Genomic DNA, 25670 nt, shown 5'->3' on the forward strand with positions numbered 1-25670 from the left:
CCAACAGCTTACCTCATCCTTACCGACGAACCTAAATGCTAGAATATGAGCAAAGGAGAAACCGGTAAAATCCCATAAAAATTCTGTGCACGGGAGTCCGGACGAAGACGCAGGACGCGTAAGTATATTGCGAAATTTTCTGCAGAGTGAGATTGTTCACGGCAGATCTGCAGAGTGAGATTGTTCACGGCAGATCTGCAGAGTGATTGTTCACGGCAGATCTGCAGAGTGAGATTGTTCACGGCAGATCTGCAGAGTGAGATTGTTCACGGCAGATCTGCAGAGTGATTGTTCACAGCAGATCTGCAGAGTGATTGTTCACGGCAGATCTGCAGAGTGAGATTGTTCACGGCAGATCTGCAGAGTGATTGTTCACGGCAGATCTGCAGAGTGATTGTTCACGGCAGATCTGCAGAGTGAGATTGTTCACGGCAGATCTGCAGAGTGATTGTTCACGGCAGATCTGCAGAGTGAAATTGTTCACGGCAGATCTGCAGAGTGATTGTTCACGGCAGAGTTGTTCGCGGGTTTACCGTTCGGGCGGGATTGGGTTTCCTGGAATATAAAGAATGAGAGGTTCAATATACTGAACCAAGCGAGTGTGGACCCTTAAGTACTGCGGTTCCCATCTCCCGCGAGGGACTGGGCCAGGAACAAGGGGGAGCGAGTGAGTGTGTGTTCGGAGATATTCCAGAAGATGGGGGCGAAGGGCAGCAAGCCTTCGACTCCCATGGGAAGGGTACCCATTGTACCTAAGAATACCCCTCTGGCATATATCTTAGACAATTGGAGATATTTCCCTGGAACCCTAGGGAAAGATAAGCAAAAAAATGATAGAATATTGTACTAAGATATGGGGAGGGAAGAAGATTTTTAAAATTTTTTTTGGCCAGTCTATGGGTCAGAAGAAGATTGGGTAAGACAGCAATTAAACCTCTGGGTTAATAATAAAAAAACCCTTAACCCTGAGGAGAGTCAATATGCGGAAGTGTGGCTAAAAAGACTGGGAGCTAGACTTTACCCGCTGAATGAGATAAAAACTAAACAAAAGAAAAAGAAGGTATAACATGAAGCGGGGACAGATACTAAATATGTATAGGCGTAAGGGAATAAATGTAAAGGAAAAACGACCCTGGGTGTGCATACTTTGGAGGAACGATCCCCATGCACCTCAGCGCTGAATAAAGCATACCTACTTTACAACTTTAACGAGTTGTGGAGTCAATCTGCATATCAATTTGGCGAGCCAGCCAGGAGGCCTCTGTTCGGCTGCAGGATCGGGTGAGGAGCGGATATCCTAAGCCCCCCCCCAGGCCGCTTGCCTGGAGGAGCTCAGCTTCTCATCCGCTCACTGCGGGGACAGACAGCGACCTGCGCCGGCTGCGGAGAGGCGGTATGCTTGGAATTTAGGTACTTTGGGGGGCCTGTAGGGCGTACGCGTGGCCCGGGGCTGCTGGTAAGGCGTGCAGAGACGTCTGGCGCACAGCGGAGTTCCCCGTGGCAGGTAGGGCTTGCAAGCTGGGGGCTCGTCGACCGATAGCGCGGCTGCAAGCGATCCTGGAGGCGGATCGGGCGAGCCCGGGTTTTCGCTGCATCCCAAGTTTTGGGAGCCAGGGCGGACCTGCTAATGACTGTGTAGGAAGCAGGAGAAGGGTAAGCGGAACCATAGCGTGAGTGTGTGGGATCCCATGTGTTTCTGTGTGACTGAGACGTAGCGTAGCTACGAAGCGAGTGTGGAGTCCTAATCCACGGTTCCGTGTCTCCGCGAGGGGAGCGGCCGGGGACGGACGAAGCGTTTATGTTTTTCTGTCCTGTGTCTTGTCTGTGTATAACCATCAAGCAGCTTAGAAAGCGGGGGAAGGTCCGGCTACCCCTCCCGCAGTGGATAATTTTACCAAATACAAGGGCAAGGGAATTTCCTATATGCCCTGTGAGAGTATGTGCCTTGTAGGAGTGTAACTGTATGGGACGGGTGGCATTTCACGTGGATATTGCCACTCAGGACACCGGTGGGGCAGATACTGCTCGGGGTGTCTTACAAAACACTGCCAGGTAGAAAATTATAATTATCTAATCGGTGACCAGAAATAAAAGATTACTTTGTGGAGAAAAGCCACAAAATCCTGGCGGACTTCCGGGAAGTTAGAATGGAAAACTGAGAAAGGGTTTATAAAAGGTATCAAAGAAAATTTGAGAAGATGTGGTTACAAAGGAAAAAAAAAATAAAATGGGAATACAACAATTAATGTCTCTCTTTTTGGGACAATCAACGGGGGATATTAAGAAAACCTTCGTAACCTGACATATGAGTGCATAATAAGTTTTGAACAGTGGAACCTGCTGTGGATACTAGGGCAGTGTAAATTTTGCTGGAACTGAAACTATGTTCTAATGACAGGGGAGTTGATCTGCAGAACCCAGAGATACTATCTTACTGAATCCCCTGAGAATATCATAAAACTTGTGTGTAGGTGCTCTCATATTTTAAGTGCATTTGCAGAGCACTGGGAAAGAGAAGCTATAGAGATTTGTAAGAGATTGTTTGAAATGGGAGCCGGTCAAAACAAGGGAATTCTGAAGAAAAGCCCATTGGGTTACATTTTGGCACATTGGAAAGAAGTGGGAGGTTCTTCTGGGGGCTCGGTAAACAAGAAAACATTGGTAAAATATTGTAACCAATGGTGGCCTTTATAAACTTTGGAAAATCAGGAAAAATGGCCTAAAAATGGAACTCTGAATTCTAATGCATTTTTTTGCAATTTATGTTGGTTTTGAGGTGGCCAAGAAAATGCAATGAAGTAATGTATGCAGATATGTTTCACTTTAAGAAAGCACCTGGAGTGGAAGACAGAATGTGAAATTAATATAACTCTGCCAGATCCCTAATTTTGGTTTTGGAAAAGGACAGGGAAAAACAGAAACCTAAGCTGGAGAGATGTTGTTCAGCCTGTGATACTGGGACAGTCATCAAGAAAATTATATATCACAGGTACCTCCGAGAGGAGCACCCTCTGCCTCTGTCCTATCAGATATTGATAAGGAGGAGGAAATTGCTGTCACTGGCAACAAGCAGCACATTCACATTCAGGGTTAAGAAGGGGTTAAACCAGAAGTGCTGTTGCAGAGGCAGGCATCTGTAACCCCTGCAGAGCAGGGTGAGCACCTGTGAAAAATAATAAATAAATAAATAAATAAGGGAAAACCAAAGGGGAAAGGAGGGAAGCTGCCGCAGTTCCTGTGTTTGAGCATGGAGAGTGTATAGGAATTGGAAATAGGTAGAAAAGAAAAAGCTGGGTCGTGCTACAGCCACGGCTGCGCTGGTTGCTTTAAAACTGGTGGAGGACGAATGTCGGACAGAAGTGGGGGAGTGACCTCCTCTTCTGTGGAACCGGATCGGTGTGAGTGCTATGAGGAGTTTGGACGCTGGGAGTGAGACTACCCTAGTGGGAGTGCCATGGGGTGGCTCGGGTGACTGAATTGGAACTAGGCTGACGGGACCAGGGGAATCTTCCCTAGCAGATCCACTGGTTATAATGGAATTTTTGGTTGATACAGGTGCAATGTATTCAGTTTTAAACAAAGCTTTAATACCTTTGGGGATGATTATATGATGATAAAAGGGGCGACTGGCCAAGGTGAAAAGGCTTATTTTTGTAAACTACTAAAATATCAATTGGGAAAGCAATGGGGCATCCATAAGTTTTTGTATATGCCTAACTCCGCAAAAGCTCTTTTGGGGAGAGATTTGTTAGAACACTTGGGAGCGACCATTACTTTCAAAGGAGGCGAGATCACTTTAAAAGTAAAGGACCAACAGTATATAGAGATGTTAAAAGCTTAATTTTGATCACTAATCATGTCGAGGGAGAAGTCAGATTGAAGATATACTGGATCAGGTATTCCCAGGGATATGGGCTACAAACATACCTGGAAGAGCTCTTAAAAGAATACCAGGTACAAACGGGGAACGTGCTGTTACAGTATGTAGATGATCTGCTCATAGCAGGGAATAATAAGGAGGATGTAAGAAAAGAAAGCATTCGATTTCTAAACTTTCTTGAACAAAAAGGCCTAGGGGTATCACAAGAAAAGTTACAATTTGTGGAGGAAAAAGTGAAATATTTGGGACATTATTTGTTTAATGGCCAGAAAATATTGGAGCCAGTCGCATTAAAGGCCCAGTGATGAGACCCCACTGGCAAGTAATCAGTACTCCAGGGGACACCAAGATAACCCTGAAAAGATAACGTAATGATAGAGACTTTATTTAATTATTTTGCCACATTATCTTTTGGTATAAAGTGTGTATTGCTGTTTATATTTGCTATAATTATTTCTCCTCTTTTCTATTATATATGGAAGCGTACAAAGTGTGTTGAAGGAAATTGCTAAACTTATGCAACCACACAATAGTGAATATAGAAGATATGCTGATGTAAATAATGTATGTACTCTAGATATACGAATTAGGTGTAATAATTTGAATTGCAATTGTTATCCATTTGCTTGTTTTAGGTGTAAGGTATGTCAGGATAAATGGTGGACACACTGTGAATGTGGATGCCCTCCAATAGGAGTTTGCACACAGTGTTGGAAAATCCAAAGAACTCTCACTGAGTGGAAATTAAAACAATTAGAGTCTAAAACAAGAAATTATTTGGGAATCCCATGAGTGGTGGGAGATTTTTGTCAAAGGAATAAACCCTCAATATTATTGTTACCACTCCAATGAACCAGTCCCCTTTATAGCCAAAATTTTGATTATAAAGTGTAGAAGGGAAGTACTAACTGTATCTTGCTTTGCCCCATTAGTTAAGGCTGCAAAGTGGGAAGCCTATGTAAACAGGCAGAAAGCCCGAAACAGCTGTTCTCCTGAAGAATTCCCTTGCTGCCGAGAAGATGGTACACCCCGTGGCTCGAAGCAACCAAGTCGACGGGCGAGGCAGAGGAGGAATAAACTGTGGAGAAAAGAACCAGAACAATGGGATGCAAAAACAGCAATGGCCGAACTTCCCCAGGACTGGTAAAAATATACTTAAATTGGCAAAATTGACAGACACCCTTTTTCCTGGTATACCGTTAGTTTTGTTATTGATAATAACCCAAGCAAATGGAAACCCGCATGAACCATTAAAGTGGGAATTAATATCGTGGGAAACATCCAAAGTGATAACCACTTTCACTGGGACAGGACAACCTGAATTCCCTGTACAACCTTTATGTAGAACTCCGGAAAAGGTTAGATCAACGTAAGAAAGATCGTGAGGCGGGCAGGTCATGGTATGAAAATTGGTTTAATATTTCACCTTGGCTAACCACTTTGTTGTTTCCTTTAGCAGGACCGCTTATTATATTGGTTTTGGGACTTATATTTGGGCCTTGTATATTACGCTATATTTTACACTTTATTAGAGAGCGGTTTGACATAGCTAAACTGCTTATTTTAACTACGAGATCTGGGGTAAAATATAAGAGTGTATCTATTGATGAGGATGAAGATTGTTGTGAATGTGTCATGCCACGTAAAAAAATATACCTGTGATTGTAAGGAATTACCTTGTGAGTGTTATGATAAATGTTGGGAGTGTGGAAAAAGGTTGGCTTACAATTCTGAAAATGAAAGCAGCATCTAATAAACAATAATAGGATAAAAGAAAAAGGGGGGATTGTAAGAAACTATGAATTAGGATATTGTTTAAGATTTATGTTAAGCCCAATGTAAAGGTTAGGCAATAAAAAGTATGAAATTGCTTACTCAAACAGTCACCGGACACAGCTTACATAGACTAACAGTCGCCAACCGCAATCGCTTATCGCTTATGCAAACATAGCAGATGTTGCCTAAAGATAGCTGTAAGATGTTCCATGTGAGAAACTATAGACTAGTGTATTGTTTATTAAGATATATGTTAAGCCAAATGTAAAGGAACTGACAGAGATAAAACACAGCTGGCCAAGATAAGATAGCCACAAGATGTCCCAGGAACTGGCAGAGATAAGACTAACAACTCCCTGCAAAGACATATGGATGAAAGATCAAAGGAGGAAGACTTCTCACCTTGGTCTCATCGATCACCAGGAGGCAGGAAACTACCCCCTAACAACAACTGAAGTCTGCGCAGAGTACTTCCACTATTTCATGAACAAAGAAGTAAAGATGTATAAAAAGGGGCTGTTTGAAATACTTAACACAGCAGTTGGCGGAGCGCAGACTCCCCTGTCGTCCAGCGCTGTCTTTGCTCATATTCTACTTGCTATAATTAATAAAATTTTAATTGGATTATGATCCGTTGTGGTCTCAATTTATAACAATAATCATGATCATTCCTATACATCCCACACAAGGGGTTCCGATTCCACATAAAGTGCAATGGTGACAAGAACTAAGTTGGTGACACGAATCATTCCTGTATACCTCACAGTATGGACAGCTCTTTTCTTGCCTCTCCCAGGAGAGCTTGTCACCTCCAAATCCAGAGGCTCTGAAATTCCTGAGGGCGTATTCTTGCTGTGGCCCTGGGATCGAGCCATGCAGACCACTCTCCCCAAGGCCTGCCAGAATGAGTGCAGGGACACAGAGGATCCAGAAGCACTGGGTGCTGAAACAAAGGTGAGTTGCACACTAACTGCATCCATCCCAGGTGTGGGCGACTGATAGAAATAGTTAAGGAAATGGATCCAGGCGTTATCGCCCTGGTCTGCCTTAAGCCAGTTTTTTTAAGTAAAGAAAACACCAGGTGTTAATGCGCTGCTCGGGCCTAAGCCTTGGGAACTGTAAAGAGAACAATGAAGGGTAAAGATCGGTTAGCAAAACAAAGCAAGTTGTTTGCAAGATAAAGCAGGATGTGCATCTCAAAGACAGACCAAACAGTGTGAATATTTGTAACCCTTAGTAGTTTTGCTAAATCGGGATGATAAGGGAGTAAAAGAGTGGAAAGTTACTGCTTAGCACTTAGTAGACTATAAAAGGGACTGGAGATGGGAAATAAAGGTCTTCAGATTTCACCAGAGCTGGATTCTTCGATAAGCCACACCCAGGGGTTTCTGGCACTCATCCATCCCAAGGGTTTCTGGCACTTATCTGTTGCTCCTGCTTTGAACTCTTCATGTGTTCTTCTAAAGTGTTGGGTCAGATGTGCTGCATGAACCAGGAGATCTGTAAATACTTTTCCTGGCTGACCCAAGGAGAAGGGTCTTGGTCACTGGGGTGGTGAGATGGGTGTTCAAGGATTGCTAATACTGATGTCTGGCTTCATCCCTGCTCATAGTTAAAGAGATCATGAGGCTCCCTTTGAAAATCCCACCTCCTCACTGTATAAGTGCCAGTGATCTCTAATCCTAGGGCTCTGCAGGAGGTCTTGGGGATTTGGAGACTCCTCCCACCTTAATCAAAGGAACTGTGGCTTCTGGACCTTAGATAAAAATTGGGAAATGAGTGAGCTTTTTAGTAAGGAGAGTTAAATGAGTAGTAACAGTTAAACCTTTCAGGTGCTCTGTCTGGGAGGTCCTAAACTGCTCTGTGTCTCGTGTCTTGGCAAGTGTGGGGTTGTCGGTCTGTTGGTTCCCAAAGGCTGTGGAGTGACTTAATTTAAACAGGGTATAAACTCCTAAGGAGGAAACCCAAGAAAATCTTAAACTCAAATCCAGTGACCTCCTCCCATCTTGACCACCAGAGGAGGTGTGATAGCAAGTGCTGTCTCTGGAGAAATGCCACCAAGGACCAGCTAAGATCCTGCTCTGCCAGGCTTCTGGTGAGTGATATGCGGATAGACTCCACAACTCGTTAAAGTTGTAAAGTAGGTATGCTTTTATTCAGCGCTGAGGCGCATGGGGATAGCTCCTCCAAAGGCATGCGCACCTCAGTGTTGTTTCCCTCTACATTTATTCTCTAAAGTTATACATATTCATAAGGTTACACAATACACCTATACTTTTTCATGTCCTATCCCCGCTTCGTATTATAATGACCTAAAGGTCCTTTGCGCCTGCACAGTCCCCCCCTGTGATCATGGACGAGGGTCTCAAGACGAAGTAAATGAGTCTTCCTCTTGTGAGTAGGGGTCTTCAAGATGAAGTAAATGAGTCTTCCTCAAGCCTGAACTTTTCACCTCTAGCCGTCACGCATGCTCTTTAGGAGTCTGGTCAATGTCCAAACCCCAAAGCTAGTTTTCACCGGAACTAAGTAACTGTTTCTCCCCCTTATCAGCAGCTTATTGTCCTGGTACTGCATGGCAAGCATGATAGGTATTTGCAAACAATACTTTCTGTTAAACAAGCAAAATTCCTTTAACCCCCCTTGTACAACCCCCTTGTACAACCCCCCTGTACATTGGTCAACCCTCTGCATCAGTGAGGGTCTGACTGTTTTTTCCTCTGACCTTTCAGCTGCCGTGACGGGCTCAGAATACACCAGTAGGAGCAGTGTAGACTATGCCAAGCCTGGTTCTTTTGTCCTTCTGGCTTTGAGGGCATGGGGTCAGCCTGGGAACCTTAAAAAGGCCAGTTTTAGGCTTGGCTTTTGGTGCCTGCCTTCTCAAACCACAGTCAATAGCTCCTGCCTGACTATGGCCCTGCACCTGAGATGGGATGGGCTGAGGGTGCACCTGTCCTACTGACCTATACCCGCAATTCAGTGTCTTGTGCAGGTGCCTCTTTGCTTTGTCCCTTGTGGGGACAGGGGCACTGCCTGTGTGTGTGTGTGAGCCGGGCCCTGCTGCTTCCCTCTCATTTCTTGCAGATGCAGGTGGAAGGCAGGAGCATCAACTTCATTAAGTACAATACCCGCAGTGCCAAGCAGGCCCTGCTGCGGCAGTCCCTGTCTGAGCAGGCGCTGGCCAAGATGCTGCAATAAAAGCACTGGGAGCAGGAGGACTACAACACCAAGCAAAAGGGCCATGTCCCCCAGTAGTACATACGTCCTCTCTGGTTCATAAGACTTTCTGTCACAGGCCCACTTTCCTTCATTACATCCCCCAGCTTCTGCATAGAAGGGAGGCTGGGGAACGAGGTTCTCTTTCCATATGCAAGCAGTGGGATTTTCTGTGGCCTGGGGAATAAAAGCAGTCCCTCCTAGTTTCTTCACAAGCATCCTGTGGCCACTGGGCTCAGAAAGAATTTTGTCTCCTCCTCCCTGGGTTGCTGTTATCCGATGGTGCTGACACGGGGATGCTCTGTGCTCTGAGAAGTGTGCTCCTGCCCCCTGTAAGCCTTGCTCCATATGACAGCTTCAGTATTACAAGGTCTGGTTTTGGAGAGGCAGACACCTTGCTCTGCCTCGCAGCGTTCACCCTGCCCTGGACCCGGGGTCTGAGGAACATCCAACTAGTGACTTGCCTGTTGGGGTTCTGAGTGGAAAACTGTTCCTGGTGACCCTGTCCTATGACTGACTGTGGTGTCAGTCTTTTGGCTCCGTGCTGTGCCTGCTGTTCTCTGCCAGCATCCCTGGCTGTGAGCTGCTTTGCCCAGCTTCATTCCATCACTGGCCCGCAGATGGTTTTGAGAGGACTCAGTGGCCTGGGCCAGAAGCAAGGAGCAGAATCCCTTGTCTCCAAAGAGCCTGTGCTGGCCTCAGTGCACCTCTTCCAGCAGCCCTTCAGTGCACATGGAGTACATTTGCTAGTCCATGCATAAACCTGGGTGTAACCCCTCTATGGCAGAAGTGTGTGCCAGCAGCATGGGTCTCTGCGGTCCTCAGTCAGGGATGTGGAGACTAGCAGGGTTTGAAGGGCTCAATTCCCAGCCTCTGCATGCCTCCCTGGGCAACCCCTCCTGACAGATGTGCTGACGTGTTTCTTTTGCCTTCCTTTTGCCTTGCCAGCCTGCTGGAGAGGAAAGAGCTGTGGTGCAGAGAGATGGAGGAGTGGCTGTGAAACCTGCCAGATCCCAACATGCCACCTGGTCATACCATGATGCCAGAGAACCAGCAGCTAGAGACCCTCAGCAGTCTGTAGCAGAGTAAGAGGAAAAGAAACAGGGATTCCAGTTCAGAAAAATGGGTGATTCTAATCAGGATTAGGGAGAAGAGAGTTCTGGAGCACAGATTCCTGCCACTTGGAGAGCTACCTGGAATAAGGCATGTAGCTGGGATGTGAGCTGCATATGTGGAAAGAGAAATCTCCTTCAGGTTGGTGGGCTTGCAGGTTACAGGACTGGCTCTCTAGAGCAGACTTGTCCAATAGACCTGATGTTAGGGTTACTATTGCTCTTAATATAATAGAAAGATTTTGATTGGAAGGGACCTTCAGAGGTCTGTAGTCCAGCCCTTGGTTCTTCAAAGCTGGCATAGGTCACTCAGGTCCTCATCCAGCAGAACTTTCAATAGAAAGATGGGTATTCTAAGTCCTTCTTCCAGTGCTGCCATCATTTTCGTGGCTGATGAGGTCAGAGGAAAAGGACAAATTTCTTTGCTCTTCTACTTACACAACTTGTTTGGTTTGGTTTTGTGTTTTACAGGCCAGGAACAGCTGATAAAGGACCTGGTGATGCTGCCAGTGGGCGCAGACACCTTCAGCATGCAGAAGGGACACGTGAAGCTGGAGAAGAAGCTCTTCCAGACAGAAGAGGCCATTTCCTCAGGGCCCAAGGTCTTCATCAAGCTGTACTCCTGAGCCAGTGGGGCTGGGTTAGGGTTAGGGCCCATGCAGTGTGCCGCCAGCATTTCTTGCTCATGCTCCAGTGCTGTGTCTGTCCATGGAAAAGGGAGGGAGAAGCCCTAATATACTCTCTGTGGTCTTGAGAACAGTTGTCTCTGTTGCTTAAATTCTCAGAGATCAGCTCTCTGCTCTGGATCCTTGGCATCACCTCTTATTTTCCCATTTTTTTCCCACTTCTAGGAACTGGTAGGAGATCTCCCATGCTGGTGCCTGCAGTATTTCTTGTCCCCCTCTCTCTCCTGAGCTGGCTCATGGTCATGGCTCATTCTGGGCACCTGCAGACTTGTCTGCACATAACCCTTGTGCTGGTGGTCTGCCACCTGTGCCCTGGTCCTGAGCACTGCCCCATCCTGCTCACACAGCCGGTGCCTCCCAGCCTGCTGGCTGGGCTCAGCAGCTTGGGGACAACAAAGTGGTGCAGAGCTTCAGTCCTGTGCCCAGGGAAGAGCTGGGCTGGCTGCAGGATGTCTGGAGAAGCCTTTGTTGTGTGTGGGGCAGGATGTGCTCCCATAAAGCATCATTTCCCTCTTTGTGTGTGTGCAGCTCCTGGTGGGTTCAGCTGGGCCTGAGGAGTGGTGGTGGGTGGCAGAAACCAGCAGCACCGATGTAGTGCAGGCAGGGGGAGAGCCATGGGTCCTGGTCCCACTTCCTGCAGAGGCCCAAGGCAGCCAGGGAAGTCAGGTTTCACAGGGCTGGGGTGCTGGGACATGGTGGTGGACTCAAGTGGAGGATGAGCAAAGTCCTAGCAGATCTCAGTCCACAGCCTGACAGGACAAGGCTGGACAGATGCCATTGTGGAGGTGAGCTCACTGCCTCCTTACCTTCAGAGGCCACATCAGGACCTGTGCAGACCTTTACAGGGATCCTGCTGCATGAAGAATTTGTAGAAGAATTTGATCTAGAAGGGATCTCTAGAGGGCTTGGTCCATGTCCTGACCAGCAGAGGGCCAGCTCCACAGCTGGGGGCCTTGTCCAGCTGAATTAGCAAAATCTCCAAGGACAGGGCTGCCATCACCACTTTACTGGGGCTGTCTCCAGGTGGTACCGCTCTCAGGGAAAACCTGTTTTCCCCTGAAATCCCATCAGAATGTCCCTCATTGCAGCTTGTGCCTGTTGCCCCATCTTCAATGCAACAGTCTGCCCCAAGCAGGTGCTTTGTGTCAGGGGTTTGCTCCATCCCAGGCAGGGTTTCTAGGGTGGGGATGTTGCAGAGCAGCGTCCAGCCCTGCTAGCAGAACCCTGGGACACTGTGGTGTCCTGGGACATCCGGGGCTGACTCTGCTGCCAAGGGATGAGGAAACTTTTAGTGCTGGAGGAGGTGAAGGTGCTAACCTGAAAATCACCCCCTGGTCCCCTGGGGCTGCCCTCAGGGCAAACACTGCAGCCTTGGCTGAGCCAGCTGAATAAGAGCAGTGCTGGGGGGCTGTGGGCACCAGCCCCTGGGCTCCTCCCTGCCCATAGCAAGTCTGGGCTAACCAGCCCTGCTGCCTGCTCTGCTGTCTGCCTGGAGAGTCAGTCACCCAGCTCTGGAGCCCTGGAGCTGTAATCCCTTCTTGCCCTGGGCAGGGCTGTGGCTCTGATGGACAGTCAAAACCTGAACATTTGGTACTGTCAGACCCTGAGAGCTGCAGGCCCTTGTCCTTGCCCAGCCCCACCACATGCCCTTGGCAGTAGTGCTACCAGCACTGAGGGGATGCTATTTGTAGGGCTGGTGCAGGCTCCTGCCACTAAACCAGTCCTGTGAGGTTTTGGCTACACCAGGGCCTCAGGACAGGAGTTGGGGGGGGTTTGGTTCTTGGGAGTCAGTGAAGGCAACAGGACACAGTCCCCCTTCCCTGCAGAGGGGACTGGCCATGGGGCACACTCGTGCCTGTGTCCAGCATTGCCACACAGAGCCAGGCCAGGGCACTTGGTGCTGGTGCTGAAGGTTGATGACGCAGGAGATGTGGCGAGAGGGGGTGAAGGACCACTGAAGTGGCCAGCCACCATCTGGCCAGGCCTGTTCCCACCAGGACAGGAGGAAGAAAAGCTGTCACCCCTGTGGGTCCATGGGGACCCAGCAGTACCTCCCTGCTGGGGTGTTGCTCCATCCCTCCCTGTGGGCAGGAAGGTGCTGGTCTGGGGCTGGGCCAGGCCAGCAGCAAAGCAAAAGCCAAAGCCACCATCAGCCCAGCACTTTGGTACTGGGAGAGGGATGGAGGGTGCTGGGAGCCCCAGGTGAGCAGAAGAAGGGGGTACAGTCCTTCTGGGCTTGGGGCTGGAGAAGGAGGATGGAGCTGTGCCACCCCCAGCAATATTTACTGGGGCTGAGTGACAGCCATGGTGCTGCTGCCAGCCTGGGTGCCACCCAGCTCCATGTGGATGTCACCAGGGTGTCCCCTGTGTGGCGAGAGCCCTGCAGCAGAGACGAGGTGGGAACTGGGGGGGGGGGGGCAGGCCAGGTTCATTATGTCAGGCCACGTGCTTCAGCATCTCTCCAGGTTCTCCACAATGGGCCTCACTGGGGTCACCCAGTGCAGTAGTAAAGCCATAACCCCAGTGCTGGGGTCCCACCACCACTGTCCCCTCCTCCTGGGGGGCCTGTGGAGCTCATTGTGGGGTTCATGCTGGTCCACAAGAGGATGGGCCACAGCACGTAGGACAGGGCGATAAGGCTGATGGGGGATGCACCTGCCCCATCCCATGGCATTGGGGCTGTTTGCTATCTTGGAGGGGATGGGGTCCTGTTGGGGTCCAGCCCCTGAGGTGACATGAACTAGGGACCAGCAGAGTGTTTTCTAGTAAAGGAATTACTGTCCATTGCAATATATTAATTGACAATGCATATTTCAATAAAACACTTTTAAAACTCCCACTTGCTTGGATTCAGGGGGTGGAAGGCTAGGGGGCTTGGAGGGACAGTGCCCGATGACAGTGGGGCTCCTGGGGATGCAGGCAGCAGGCAGCCCCCCTCCACCCCTGCCCACCAGCCCCCCCATCATCACCCCAGGGCCCACCACCAGCCCTGTGTGGAAATCTGTCTGGACACCAAGGATGGCACAGGATCCTGTGGTGGCTGCCGAGGGTGTCATGGAACCCTGTGGCTATAGGGTGAGGAGGATACCATCCTCCTGCCTGCTGACCTGTCCAGGGCTGCTGTTGTGGCTGCCATTGTGGCTGCCAAGAGACTGGAGGGAGCCCTGGGAGCTGTGTTGGGATGGGCTCTGCTGGAGGGGTTGGTCCATGGGGACCCCATTGAGGCAGCCCCCAGGGATGTAGTGGGACGCACTGTCACTCTCGATGACCAGGTCACCCTCGTCATCGCTCTCAGCCGTGCTGTAGTTGCTCAGGTACTGTGAGGCTGGGCTGGGAGTCTGTTGGCTGGGGATGCTGTCCGTGGACATGCCCGAGCTGCCTGAGGCCTTGCTGCTGTGGATGACATTGTTGCGCTGGTTGGCCGGCTTGACAGTGATGATGAGGTTGTGGCTGTTGGCCACCATCATGTCTGTCACCTGGTCCAGAGACTTGCCGGCCACATCGATGCCGTTGACCTCCAGGATCTCATCGCTCACAGCCAGCAACCCCGTGCTCTCAGCCAAGCCGCCCTTCACCAGGTGGGAGATGAAGATGCCAGGCACCTTCTCGATGCCATGCGGGGCCACATGCATGCTGACGCCATCGCGGATGTAGAAGCCCAGCGGCTTGCCAGAGCCATGCTTGTGGAGCCTCACGCGGCGGTGGGTCTCGGGCAGGGTGTCCACGTCAATGATGGAGGAGACCTGTCGGAAATCCTGGGGCATGCTGATGAGGAGGTGGGTCTTGATCCTGTAGTGCGTGGGGCGCAGCAGCCCCTTCTCCTTCCGCTGCAAGGAGTTTGAAGTAAAGACACCAGCATCAGACTCTGCTGTAGGGAGCAAAGAAGACATAGGTCAGGCACCACAGCTACCCAGGGACGCAACCACATGCCCCGTGTGTTGGGGAAGCCAGCAAGAGAAGCGCCCTGCTCACAGGTCTCACTGGCTTTTCCTCCCCGGAGCATCACCCTGGCTTTTCCTGCAGCCTGTCTCGGCCCAGCCCATCTCCTGGGATTACCCAGAATACACAAGGCCAGGATTAGAAGGATCCAAGTGGTGATTCAGCCTTAATCACACTTTAAGCCAAACTCTGCAGCTTAACACTAGAGCTGCTAGCCCTGATGGCCCAGGAGCCACAGCCATGCCCCACTTTGGGTTCGGGGAGAGATAAACCCCCTGCACAAGGGGCCAACATGGTGGCAGCTCCCTGAGGGCAAGTCCAGCCCCTGAGACAGAACCAGAGTCCCTCATCCCCTCTGGAGCAGGGCCATCACTGGCATGGGCTGGGGATGGCCACAGCTGCATCCTGAAGAGCCCTGCCATCCCCAAGGACAGAGGACCCCCCCCCCCCCCGGAGACCCATCCCAGGCTGCATTATTCCCAGGGCCCCAGTACATCCCAAACTGTGATCTGTGCCACTGTCTCTTATTCCACCATCTAGTACCACCACACAGGGTTTGACTCCATCCTCCTTGACACTGCCCTGGGGCTGTTCCATGGGGCCCAGCTTCACCATGTCCCCTCCTCAGCTACATCTAGCAGGTGCTGGGAAGCATCCCCTGAGCCCTCTCTGGTTTCTCCCCATCACTTTCCATGTGGGAGCTCAGACTTGGATGCTTCATTGCTGGCACATCCCCCATGGTGCCCCCCACCAGCATGCCCCCTGCTCCAGTTGCAGGGTGCTGGGGATGCTCCCAAGCCCAGGGGACATGGGGTTTATCCAGAGCAAAGCATCCTGCCAGGGCTCCTGGGTTATAAATATCTCCCTGCACACACAACCTGGCATATTTTTAGCTTGGGGAAGGGTGGTGGAGGCTTTCCCACAGCTATTCCAGCACACAGCTCCTCTCTGCAGGACGTAGGGCGGCTGGGCCAGGTAGGGCCAGCACCTCAGGGACAAGCCAGCACTCCAGAGATGAACCCTTCAGCAGCTCTGGTGATGTGCTGGTGTCGTGGTTTAAACCAATCCACACAGGTCGTCCACTCACCCCCCCCCGACCTTCCCCACTCCCGGAGGGATGGGGAGGAAAATCAGGAGAATGTAACTCCCACGGGTTGAGATAAGAACAGCCCAGTAACTAAGGTATAACACAAACCACTACTGCTACCACAAATGATAATATTGATAAGAGAAAATAACAAGAGAATACGATACCACCGCCGAACGAGTTCGACCCCCCCTTAAGAACGAGAGCCTGCCCCTTCCGGGTAACTTCCAGTTCCCCCTCCGGGCATGACGTGCTGTGGTATGGAATACCTCTTTGGCTAGTTTGGGTCAGGTGTCCTGTCTCTGCTTCCTCCCGGCCTCCCTCGTCCCCAGCAGAGCATGAGACTCACAGAGTCCTTGGCCAGAATAAACATTACTTAGCAACAATTAAAAACAATCGGTATTATCAGCTCTCTGCCCAGGCTGGAAGTCAAAACACAGAGCTTGCACCAGTTACTAAGAGGGAGCAAAACGGCTCCTGGTAAACCCAGGACAGTATCCACCCCTTATTCCATACCATTCACATCATGCTCAGATCCCACATTTTTCAGTATACCATCAGTCTTATCTCAGTACACTCTTAGTGCATAGACCATATCAATCGTGGCATACCACTTGGCTGCCTTTGACTCTAATTCATACTGAAGTTCTAGCATGTCCGGTACGGCAGCACTCAATGGCGGTGTGACTTCATTCAGGCCACGATAGTCTACTGTTAGTCTCCACTCTCCGTTGGACTTTCGCACTGGCCATATGGGGCTATTAAAGGGTGAGCGGGTCCTGCTGATCACTCCGACTCTCCAGTCTATGAATCAGCTGATGGATAGGAATCAGGGAGTCTCGGTTGGTGCGATATTGCCGTCGGTGCACTGTTGTGGTCGCGATTGGCACTTGTTGTTCTTCAACTTTCAACAACCCCACAACAGAAGGGTCCTCTGAGAGACCAGGCAAGGTGGACAGCTGCTCAATTTCCTCAGTCTCCAAAGCAGCAATACCAAAAGCCCATCGGTACCCTTTGGGGTCTTTGAAGTACCCTCTCCTGAGGTAGTCTATGCCCAGGATGCATGGAGCCTCTGGACCAGTCACAATGGGGTGCTTTTGCCATTTCCTCCCAGTTAGGCTAATTTCAGCCTCCAATACAGTCAACTCTTGGGATCCTCCTGTCACTCCAGAAATATAGATGGGTTCCACCCCTTGACAGCTTGACGGCATCAGGGTACACTGTGCACCGGTATCTACTAAAGCCTTATACTTCTGTGGGACTGATGTGCCAGGCCATTTGACCCACACAGTCCAGTAAATCCGATTATCCCCTACCTCCACCTGGCTGGAGGCAGGGCCCCTCTAATAGTAATCACAACTTTGAACACTTAAGTCATATTGAAAGGGATTATTCTTCGCTATCACAGGAGCTGGAGTAAAGTCAGCTCTTCCACTCCATCTGGGGGCCTGCTCACCAGAGACTGAAGCCGCAGCTCTCATGGGATGATGAGTCTTGGGCCTTGCTCCCCTCTTCAATTCGCCCACTCGTTCCTCCAAAACTGAAGTAGGTTTTCCGTCCCACTTTGTCATGTCTTCTCCGTGATCCCGCAGATAAAACCATAGGGTGGCCCGTGGCGTATACCTCCTGTATCTTCTCTCTCGAAGAATAGGACGCCTTTTGTTAATAGCTGAGACGTGTGTTGGTACACGTGAGGAGCTGGATAAATCAGATAGATCGTCCCTCAATTGTTTGAGATCCTGGGACAGTTTTTCCACAGCTGAGATGATGGAAGGGGTGAGGTTGTCTTCGAACTCTCGGAATTTATGAATCATTTCATCCACTGTCAGTGGTACTATATCATTCCAGGTTACTGTTGCCAATGAATGGGCATATGATGACGGTGCATTCCGTGTTAGTTTTTGCCACATGGGTCGTGTACATTCGACTTCATCTGGGTCTATGGGTACATCCCCATTATTTGGCTTGATGTGATAGATCATCTCTACGATGGCTGATTCCCTCAGAGACTGGATGCCTTTGTCTAAAGTAGTCCACTTAGCCGAACGACTCATAACATCATCCTTGTATGGAAACCTTTCTTTCACAGCTGCCAAGAGCCGCCTCCAAAGACTGAGGGACTTTTTCTCTCTTGCAATTGCTTTGTCAATTCCCCCTTCTCTAGCAAGTGATCCCAGCTGCTTGGCTTCACTACCTTCTAGTTCGTGACCATCGGCCCCATTGTCCCAGCATCGGAGCAACCAGGTGATGATGTGCTCCCCTGGTTGACGGGTAAAATCTTTTCGCATATTCCGTAGCTCAGTTGAGGTCCGAGGTCGAGAAGACACCTCTTCTTCTTCTTCGTCATCATGCGATGATGACTCCTCCTCAGATTCTGGACCAGGTGGTGAATACATTGTTTCTTCATCTTGCTTCACCCTTCTTGCCTCCTTTTTGCTTTTTCTCTTGCGTACAGGGGCAACTGATATTGGTACAAATTGATCCTCTGGTTTAGCTACAGTGATTTTCACTGTGGTTTGAGTAGCAACTGTACTTGTCGCTGGGGATGGTGTAGCTGCTGTACTTGGAGCTGGGGTAGCCGTGCTGTCTGTTGCAGCCAAAGTCTGGGTAGCAACTGTACTTGTCGCTGAGGATGGTGTAGCTGCTGTACTTGGAGCTGGGGTAGCCGTGCTGTCTGTTGCAGCCAAAGTTTGGGTAGCTACTGTACTTGTCGCTGAGGGTGGTGTAGCTGCTGTGCTTGGAGCTGGGGTAGCCGTGCTGTTTGTTGCAGCCAAAGTTTGGGTAGCAACTGTACTTGTCGCTGAGGATGGTGTAGCCGCTGTACTTGGAGCTGGGGTAGCCGTGCTGTCTATTGCAGCCAGAGTTTGGGTAGCGACTGTACTCGTCGCTGGGGGTGGTGTAGCTGCTGTACTTGGAGCTAGAGTAGCTGCACTGACTGTTGCTTTGCCCTCAGATGCAGGGGCATTTTTTTCCTTTTGAAGGTGCTGGATAGTGTTGAACAAAGCCCTGTAAGCATAGGCCAAGCCCCAGCACGTTGCCGTGATTTGTCCGTCTCTGGTATGGCCAGACTGACCACACACCTCATTTAAGTGTTTTACTAATTCTTCCGGATTTTGCACTTGTTCGGTGGTGAAATTCCAAAGTACTGGAGGAGCCCACTGACCTAGATACTTGCCCATGCTATCCCACACACCCTGCCACTCATGGCTGTCCAGCCCCGGGGAAAATCTCTTGGTCCTCCTATATCGTCGTTTAACCCCAGACAAGGCCCAAACCTGACTCTGCTTAACTCTTGAAATCAGACGAGATGGTTGTGGGCAAAACACACTGCATATGCGTGCCAACATGGTAATCCCCATCACAATCAGCAAACAGGTCTCAACAATATTAAAAGGCCATTCAAGAACTTCAAAACTCTCAAATGATGCTGTAGCTGGTCTGAGAGGGGGGCCAGGAGGGTAAAAGAGTGTTTCCTTCGCAGGTTGACCACCCGAGAAGGAGAAAAAAGATGTGAAATTGCTAAGCACCTGTATTATATACCTCCCAAAGTATAAAGGTGGTGACCACACTGGGAGCATAAGACCGATCAGTTTCATGATCAATGATTCTATTGTATTGCAAGTCATGATAAAAAAGTACAATGAGACAAAAACCTTAGCCCACGCCCCACACTTGAAAAACATTACCACAGCAAATACCGGCTGTATGTAATGTACAGAGTTCTGAACCTGTGAGACCCAGAGGAACAGCTTTGAGAGCCAATAAATCAGCATTGTGACGAGTGACTATTAATCTGGTCAGATCTGTCGTTATCTCAACCCTTCGTGCCCCACGTTGGGCGCCAAAAAGAACTGTCGTGGTTTAAACCAATCCACACAGGTCGTCCACTCACCCCCCCCCGACCCTCCCCACTCCCGGAGGGATGGGGAGGAAAATCAGGAGAATGTAACTCCCACGGGTTGAGATAAGAACAGCCCAGTAACTAAGGTATAACACAAACCACTACTGCTACCACAAATGATAATATTGATAAGAGAAAATAACAAGAGAATACGATACCACCGCTGAACGAGTTCGACCCCCCCCCGAAGAACGAGAGCCTGCCCCTTCCGGGTAACTTCCAGTTCCCCCTCCGGGCATGACGTGCTGTGGTATGGAATACCTCTTTGGCTAGTTTGGGTCAGGTGTCCTGTCTCTGCTTCCTCCCGGCCTCCCTCGTCCCCAGCAGAGCATGAGACTCACAGAGTCCTTGGCCAGAATAAACATTACTTAGCAACAATTAAAAACAATCGGTATTATCAGCTCTCTGCCCAGGCTGGAAGTCAAAACACAGAGCTTGCACCAGTTACTAAGAGGGAGCAAAAGGGCTCCTGGTAAACCCAGGACAGCTGGGCTTTCCCCTGCCCTTCCTGTGAGCCCAGCCCAGCTGAGGAAGGCCAGCACTGTGTCCCCAGCCAGGCTGCCCTCCAGGTACCCAGTAGAGTGACAGCACAGACAGGAACCAAGCTTCAGCCTTCGGTTTTTACCCCCCTGGGCAGTCCTGGCTGCCTGGAGCCCACCAGCGGGTGCACACCTACATGTACACGTGCATGCACAACTGTGAGAGCAGCTCCACAGATACATTCCTCACTGACCTGGACTGGTTCAATGACAGCCCAGCCTCGGGATGACCTGTATCCATTTCAAATCAGCTGTACTCGCTTGGGGCTTGCTCCCGGACTCTCCACACACCTCCCCTGGTGCTGCCGGTCCTGTGGCCACTCTTCTGCAGGCACAACTGATGCTGGGTCATGCTGGTGCTGCCTCCTCACCCTCCTATTGCACTGTGCATGGTGCCAGGGCTGTGGCTGCCTGCTGGCCACATCATGCCACTTTGGCACCGTCACCCACAGGCCCCACATGCTTTCCCAGCAGTGGATGAGATGGCTCTGAGAGCAGGAGTAATGCTCCCACAACAGCTCTGACACACCCAGCCCCATGCCGGCTCCCTGTGCCGCAGCCTGGGTCCAGGAACAGGCCATGGTTCAGTGCCTGGACTGCTGCTGCCCATAGTGCATGGCCCCAGAGGAAACATGTCCAGGGCATCCCACACCACCCTGGTGCAAGAGCCCAGGAACACTGGCACAGAAGCCGGGTCCAGCTACCAGCATCACCTCTTGCCCGGGGTATTTGTACCACTAGCAGGAGCTGGAAACATGGAGTTGCTCTGGATGCCGTGCTGGGAAAATTGGGGCTTTGAGATCAGGCTCCGGCTCTGAGCACTGTTGCTTGATGATGCTACTCAAGAGAAAACCTCAGTGCTACTAAACCAAGTGGAAGGGGATGGGCTCATCTCCCTGGCAAAGGGGAAATGCTACTGGGGTGTTTGTCACTGGGAGGTTTTCACCCTGCCATCACAGGGATTTCAGGCTCCTGTGCAAGGAAGCTGCTCTCTGGGAACACACCACTAAGGTCAGGGCGAGCCCCTGGGCTGCCAGGGAGGAGATGAGCCTCCTTCCACTCCAAAACCTCAGCAGCAACCAACACTCCGAGAACTCTGCCAAAACAATGGCTGGACGGGGCTCCCAGTGTGGCACTCATGGAAGTAACATGGTGTTTTCCTGGAGCTTGGCTGGAAAACACAACTTCAAAGGGGTGAATGGCAAGGATTTGCCTTTGCTCACTGGGTTGCACAGAGCTGGGCTGGGGCAGATGCCCCTCAGCATGGGGATGGGCTGGGGGAGGACCCACATGGGTGCCAAAGCTCATGGGGGCTCTGGGAGCCTCCTGGTGCCACCACCTCCTGGTGCCATATCCCTCCACCAAAGTGGTAGCTGGAGGGTGCATGACCACCTGCCCCTGCTGCAGCCCAAAGCTGGAAGCAATGATACTGCAGCTCATGTCTCTTGATGGGGAGAACAGACCCATCACACTTCTCCCAATCCTGCTTACCCTTCTTCCGGATGATGACCCTGAGGAGGGGGTTGGCAGAGGACAGGGCTTTGTAGTAGTTGTCATCATTGTTGATGGGCAGGAGGTCCCCATGGACATCAGTGTAGCCCAGGAACACGTCCACCCATGGGATCTGGTGCAACGTCTGCAGCAGGCAGTAGAAGTCTTGGAAGCTGCCTGTGCCGGAGCGCTTCATAGCGAAGCGGCGAAACTCAGCGTCAAACTGCAGAGGAGGAGGAAGAGGGTAAGACTGGGCAGGGCTGGCTCTGGCCAGCAGGACCTATGCAGGCAGGGCATGGCACCAAGGCAGCAGTGCCCATCAGCCAGAGCCTGTCCCAAAATCAAGATAAAAGGAGTGGAGCCTTTTTCCAGCCCAAACACCCAAGTGACAGCATGGAGAGGTGCCCAGGTGGCAGAGAAAGGACCCTCTGGCCATACCACCATCCATGGAGCTGCCAAGAGGCTCTTCCCTGTGACACGGGCACTGCTGCAGCACCTGGTGAGCAACAGTGTTAATTATTGCCTCCCTCAGCCATGATAAATGAGAAGCCAATTAAAAAGAGGCTAAGGAACACTGTGAGGCTCCTGCTACCTAAGGAGGGTCCCAGCCCCACAGCTAGAGCACCCCAAGCACAGCTGGACAAGGGTGAACAGGGGGATCTGCACATCTGGGCAAGCCCAGGGCTGGGTGAGTGGGCACATGTGTGTGAGGGCACATGCCTGGGCAAGAGTGTGCCAGGTGAGCACGGATCTGGATGCACAGGTACATCCTGCGGGGGTATCCATACCTGGCCGAGCATGTGTGCACAGTGGGGATCACCCCATACTAGAGGTGCACATATGGGTGCTGGCACAGCGCTATCAACTGGGTGAGAGCACATCTGGGCAAGGCTTTCACCCAGCACTACCACACAGGAGGGCCGCCCTGCACACCAGGGCTGCCGGCACCGCACACCAGAGCGGGTGCACATCTAGCGAGCATGTACATCTGGCGAGGGCTCCCCGGCAGCGCTCACACGGCCGGTACCGGCCATGCCGAGCGGGCCCGAGCCCACGGTGATGGGACGCTGCGGTCGCCGGCCCGGGCAATGCTCAGGGAAGCGCAGGGAAGCGCCAGGCAGCGCCGCCGCAGCGCAGGGGAGGGGAACGCCAGCACAGACGGGCTCCCGCGCCGCTCCCCGGTGCACGGTGCCGCCCAACGGAGGCGGCACGGCCAGTCGTGACTAGGGGGCGGGGCCGGGCCCGGCCCGGCTGTCCTTACCTTGCTCTTGACCTCGATGACAGGCTCAACGGAGCGCACCGGAGTGCAATTATTCGTGGCCATACTGCAAACCAAGCTTCACAGCACCATTATAACTCCCACAGCCACCAGCGATTTTTACCGGCCATGAAGTCACCGGGCAGGAGACTGGGTGCGCCTCGCCATTGGCCCAGGCGGGGCGGGGGGCGTGGCCTAATGGTTGATGACGACGTCGCCGTGACAATAGTGGTGGGGGTGTGTTCTTGGTTTAGCAGTAGCAGTCATTTTGCTCCTTCTTAGGAGCTAGTACAGTGCTGTGTTTTGATCTTTTGGCCTTGGAACAGTGGTGATAACGCCGATGTTTTCAGTTGCTGCTCAAATGTTTGGTCTGGCCAAGGACTTTCTGAGCCTCATGCTCTGCCAGGGAGGAGGGGAGGCCGGGAGGAAGCAGAGACAGGACACCTGACCCAAACTAGCCAAAGAGGTATTCCATACCACAGCACGTCGTGCCCAAGGATGTAACTTGGAGGGACCCGGAGGGGGTAGAGGGACTGCAGGGTTAGAGGAGGTATCGGTCGGTGCTCGGCTGGGGGGAGTGGGGCGAGTTATCGGTCGGCTGGTGTTGAGGTGTTGTATTCTTTCCTCTTGTTATTTCCTTTAGCACTATTATTATTAGTGGTAGCAGCAGTGATTTGTGTTATACCTTAGTTACTGGGCTGTTCTTATCTCAACCCGTGGGAGTTGCATTTTTTTTTTGATTCTCCTCTTCGTCCCTCCAGAAGCAGGGGGAGGGCAAGAACTGGGGAGAGTGAGTGGACGAGGTTTGTGGTTGGGTTTAAACCACGACAGTTCTTTTTGGCGCCCAACGTGGGGCTTGAAGGGTTGAGATAACGACGGAGATGATCAGATTAATAGTCGTCACAGTGCTGATTTATTGGCTCTCAAAGTTGTTTCTCTTGCTCTCAGAGCTTCAGAATGTAGTACATTACTTAGAGCCGGTATTCCCTGTGTTAATCAAGTGTGGGGCTTGGGCTAAGGTTTTTGTTTCACTGTACTTTATGGCAATGGCTTGTAATACGGACGGGCTCCGGCAGCAGGGAGAGATAGATGTGCCCGTGGACTTGTACCCGGCCGTCCCGCTGCTCTTCACCGCCCTGGCCCTTGTCCTCGCCTCCGTCTTTGTGAGGCCGCGGGGAGCCGAGGGGGAGCGGCCCCGGGAGCCGGCGGCGGCCGAAGCGGCCCGGGAGAGCGGCCCCGGGGACCAGGCGGCGGCGGGAGCGGGACCGGAGGCCGGGAAGGAGGCGGCTGCTGAGCAGCGGGAGGAGGCGGCCGAGGAGCCGAGCCCCGCGGAGGAGCCGAGCCCCGCGGCCGAGCCCAGCCCCGCGGCGGCCGAGAGCGTCCCCCGGCAGCCGCCCGCCGAGCCCCAGGAGGATGCAGGAGTGCACACAGCATTTCCCAGCACGGCAGAGGAGGAAGAGCTGCACCCGGGAAGAGAGAAGCTGGTGGTGGGAGAGCCGGCAAGCACAGCAGCTGCACCAGCCCCAGGGACAAGTACAGCAGCGTCATCTGAGAGTTCTGAAGGGTTTGAATGGCCTTTGGGTACCCTTGGGACCTGCCTGCTGATTGTGATGGGGATCAGCATGATGGCACACACACAGAGTGTGTTCTACCCATCGCCATTTTGTCTGATCTCAGAAGTTAAGCAGAGTCAGGTTTGGGTCTTGTCTGGGGTTAGACAACAATATGGGAGGACCAAAAGATCTTCCCCAAGGCTGGACAGCCATGAGTGGCAGGGTGTGGGGGGCAGTATGAGCAAGTATCTGGTCCACTGGGCCCCTCCAGTGCTTTGGAAGCATCGGAGATGGAAGGCAGCTCTATGGAGTCCCCAGCAACAAGCTGCAGAAACTGCTGAAGGGGACAGTGAATTATTTTGAGCCTGGTGGGCCCATGGCACTTCAGGCCATCAGGGCAGAGATGCGACATAGAGATGGACTCATGATCAAGGGGTGGACTCAGCAATGGACACTATTGACCAGGTTATTCATGAGTGTGAACACTGCACACAGCCTCTCCTGCCCTGAGAGACTGTTACAAGAGATGGAGCCCAACATCATGGACCAGATGGACTCAGCAGCTTTATAGGTCCATGCACTAAGAAATGATCTTTTTCTCTGTGTGTATGTAGATGTATATATATATGTAAGAGTGATGGCATATTGAAGATGTGGGATCTGACCATGACATGAATGGTATGGAATAAGGGGTGGATAATGTCCTGGGTTGAGCAGCAGCAGTCATTTTTCTCCTTCTTAGGAGCTAGTACAGTGCTGTGTTTTGATCTTTTGGCCTTGGAACAGTGGTGATAACGCCGATGTTTTCAGTTGCTGCTCAAATGTTTGGTCTGGCCAAGGACTTTCTGAGCCTCATGCTCTGCCAGGGAGGAGGGGAGGCCAGGAGGAAGCAGAGACAGGACACCTGACCCAAACTAGCCAAAGAGGTATTCCATACCACAGCACGTCATGCCCAGGATGTAACTTGGAGGGACCCAGAGGGGGTAGAGGGACTGCAGGGTTGGAGGAGGTATCGGTCGGTGCTCGGCTGGGGGGAGTGGGGTGAGTTATCGGTCGGCTGGTGTTGAGGTGTTGTATTCTTTCCTCTTGTTATTTCCTTTAGCACTATTATTATTAGTGGTAGCAGCAGTGATTTGTGTTATACCTTAGTTACTGGGCTGTTCTTATCTCAACCCGTGGGAGTTGCATTTTTTTTTTATTCTCCTCTTCGTCCCTCCAGAAGCAGGGGGAGGGCA

At 51.4% G+C, this 25670-nt stretch overlaps 2 protein-coding genes and 1 long non-coding RNA gene across 3 annotated transcripts in view; 2 read left to right on the forward strand and 1 right to left on the reverse strand.

Annotated features, from left to right (window-relative positions):
• Positions 1-1066: 1066 nt before the first annotated feature.
• On the forward strand, positions 1067-6286 carry LOC136004186 (uncharacterized). Its single transcript, XR_010608258.1, has 2 exons — positions 1067-1393; positions 4813-6286. It is a non-coding gene; the product is annotated as an uncharacterized LOC136004186 (long non-coding RNA).
• A 7137-nt stretch (positions 6287-13423) lies between these two features.
• Positions 13424-23054, reverse strand: LOC136004273 (partitioning defective 6 homolog alpha-like). Its single transcript, XM_065660632.1, has 3 exons — positions 22886-23054; positions 21625-21847; positions 13424-14535 (listed from the first exon to the last, which is right to left on the reverse strand). The coding sequence occupies exons 1-3, from the start codon at positions 22946-22948 to the stop codon at positions 13736-13738; spliced, it is 1086 nt and encodes a 361-aa protein (XP_065516704.1). The 5' UTR covers positions 22949-23054; the 3' UTR covers positions 13424-13735.
• The window catches only part of LOC136004274 (uncharacterized), a 36376-nt gene continuing 33594 nt past the window's right edge, over positions 22889-25670 (forward strand). Inside the window, exon 1 of the mRNA XM_065660633.1 lies at positions 22889-25361. Within this exon, the coding sequence (XP_065516705.1) occupies positions 23764-24798 (1035 nt within the window). The 5' untranslated portion in view covers positions 22889-23763 and the 3' untranslated portion in view covers positions 24799-25361. The remainder of the gene's footprint in view (positions 25362-25670) is intronic.

This window comes from Lathamus discolor, chromosome W, assembly GCF_037157495.1.
Source record: "Lathamus discolor isolate bLatDis1 chromosome W, bLatDis1.hap1, whole genome shotgun sequence".
Lineage (NCBI taxonomy): Eukaryota > Metazoa > Chordata > Aves > Psittaciformes > Psittacidae > Lathamus > Lathamus discolor.

Coding starts and splice junctions, on each gene's coding strand:
- LOC136004273 (XM_065660632.1), bottom strand. CDS start 22,948: ATGGCCACGAATAATTGCACTCCGGTGCGCTCCGTTGAGCCTGTCATC. Junction 21,848..22,885: donor TCATCGAGGTCAAGAGCAAG/GTAAGGACAGCC, acceptor CCTCCTCTGCAG/TTTGACGCTGAGTTTCGCCG. Junction 14,536..21,624: donor GGTCATCATCCGGAAGAAGG/GTAAGCAGGATT, acceptor TGCTCCCTACAG/CAGAGTCTGATGCTGGTGTC.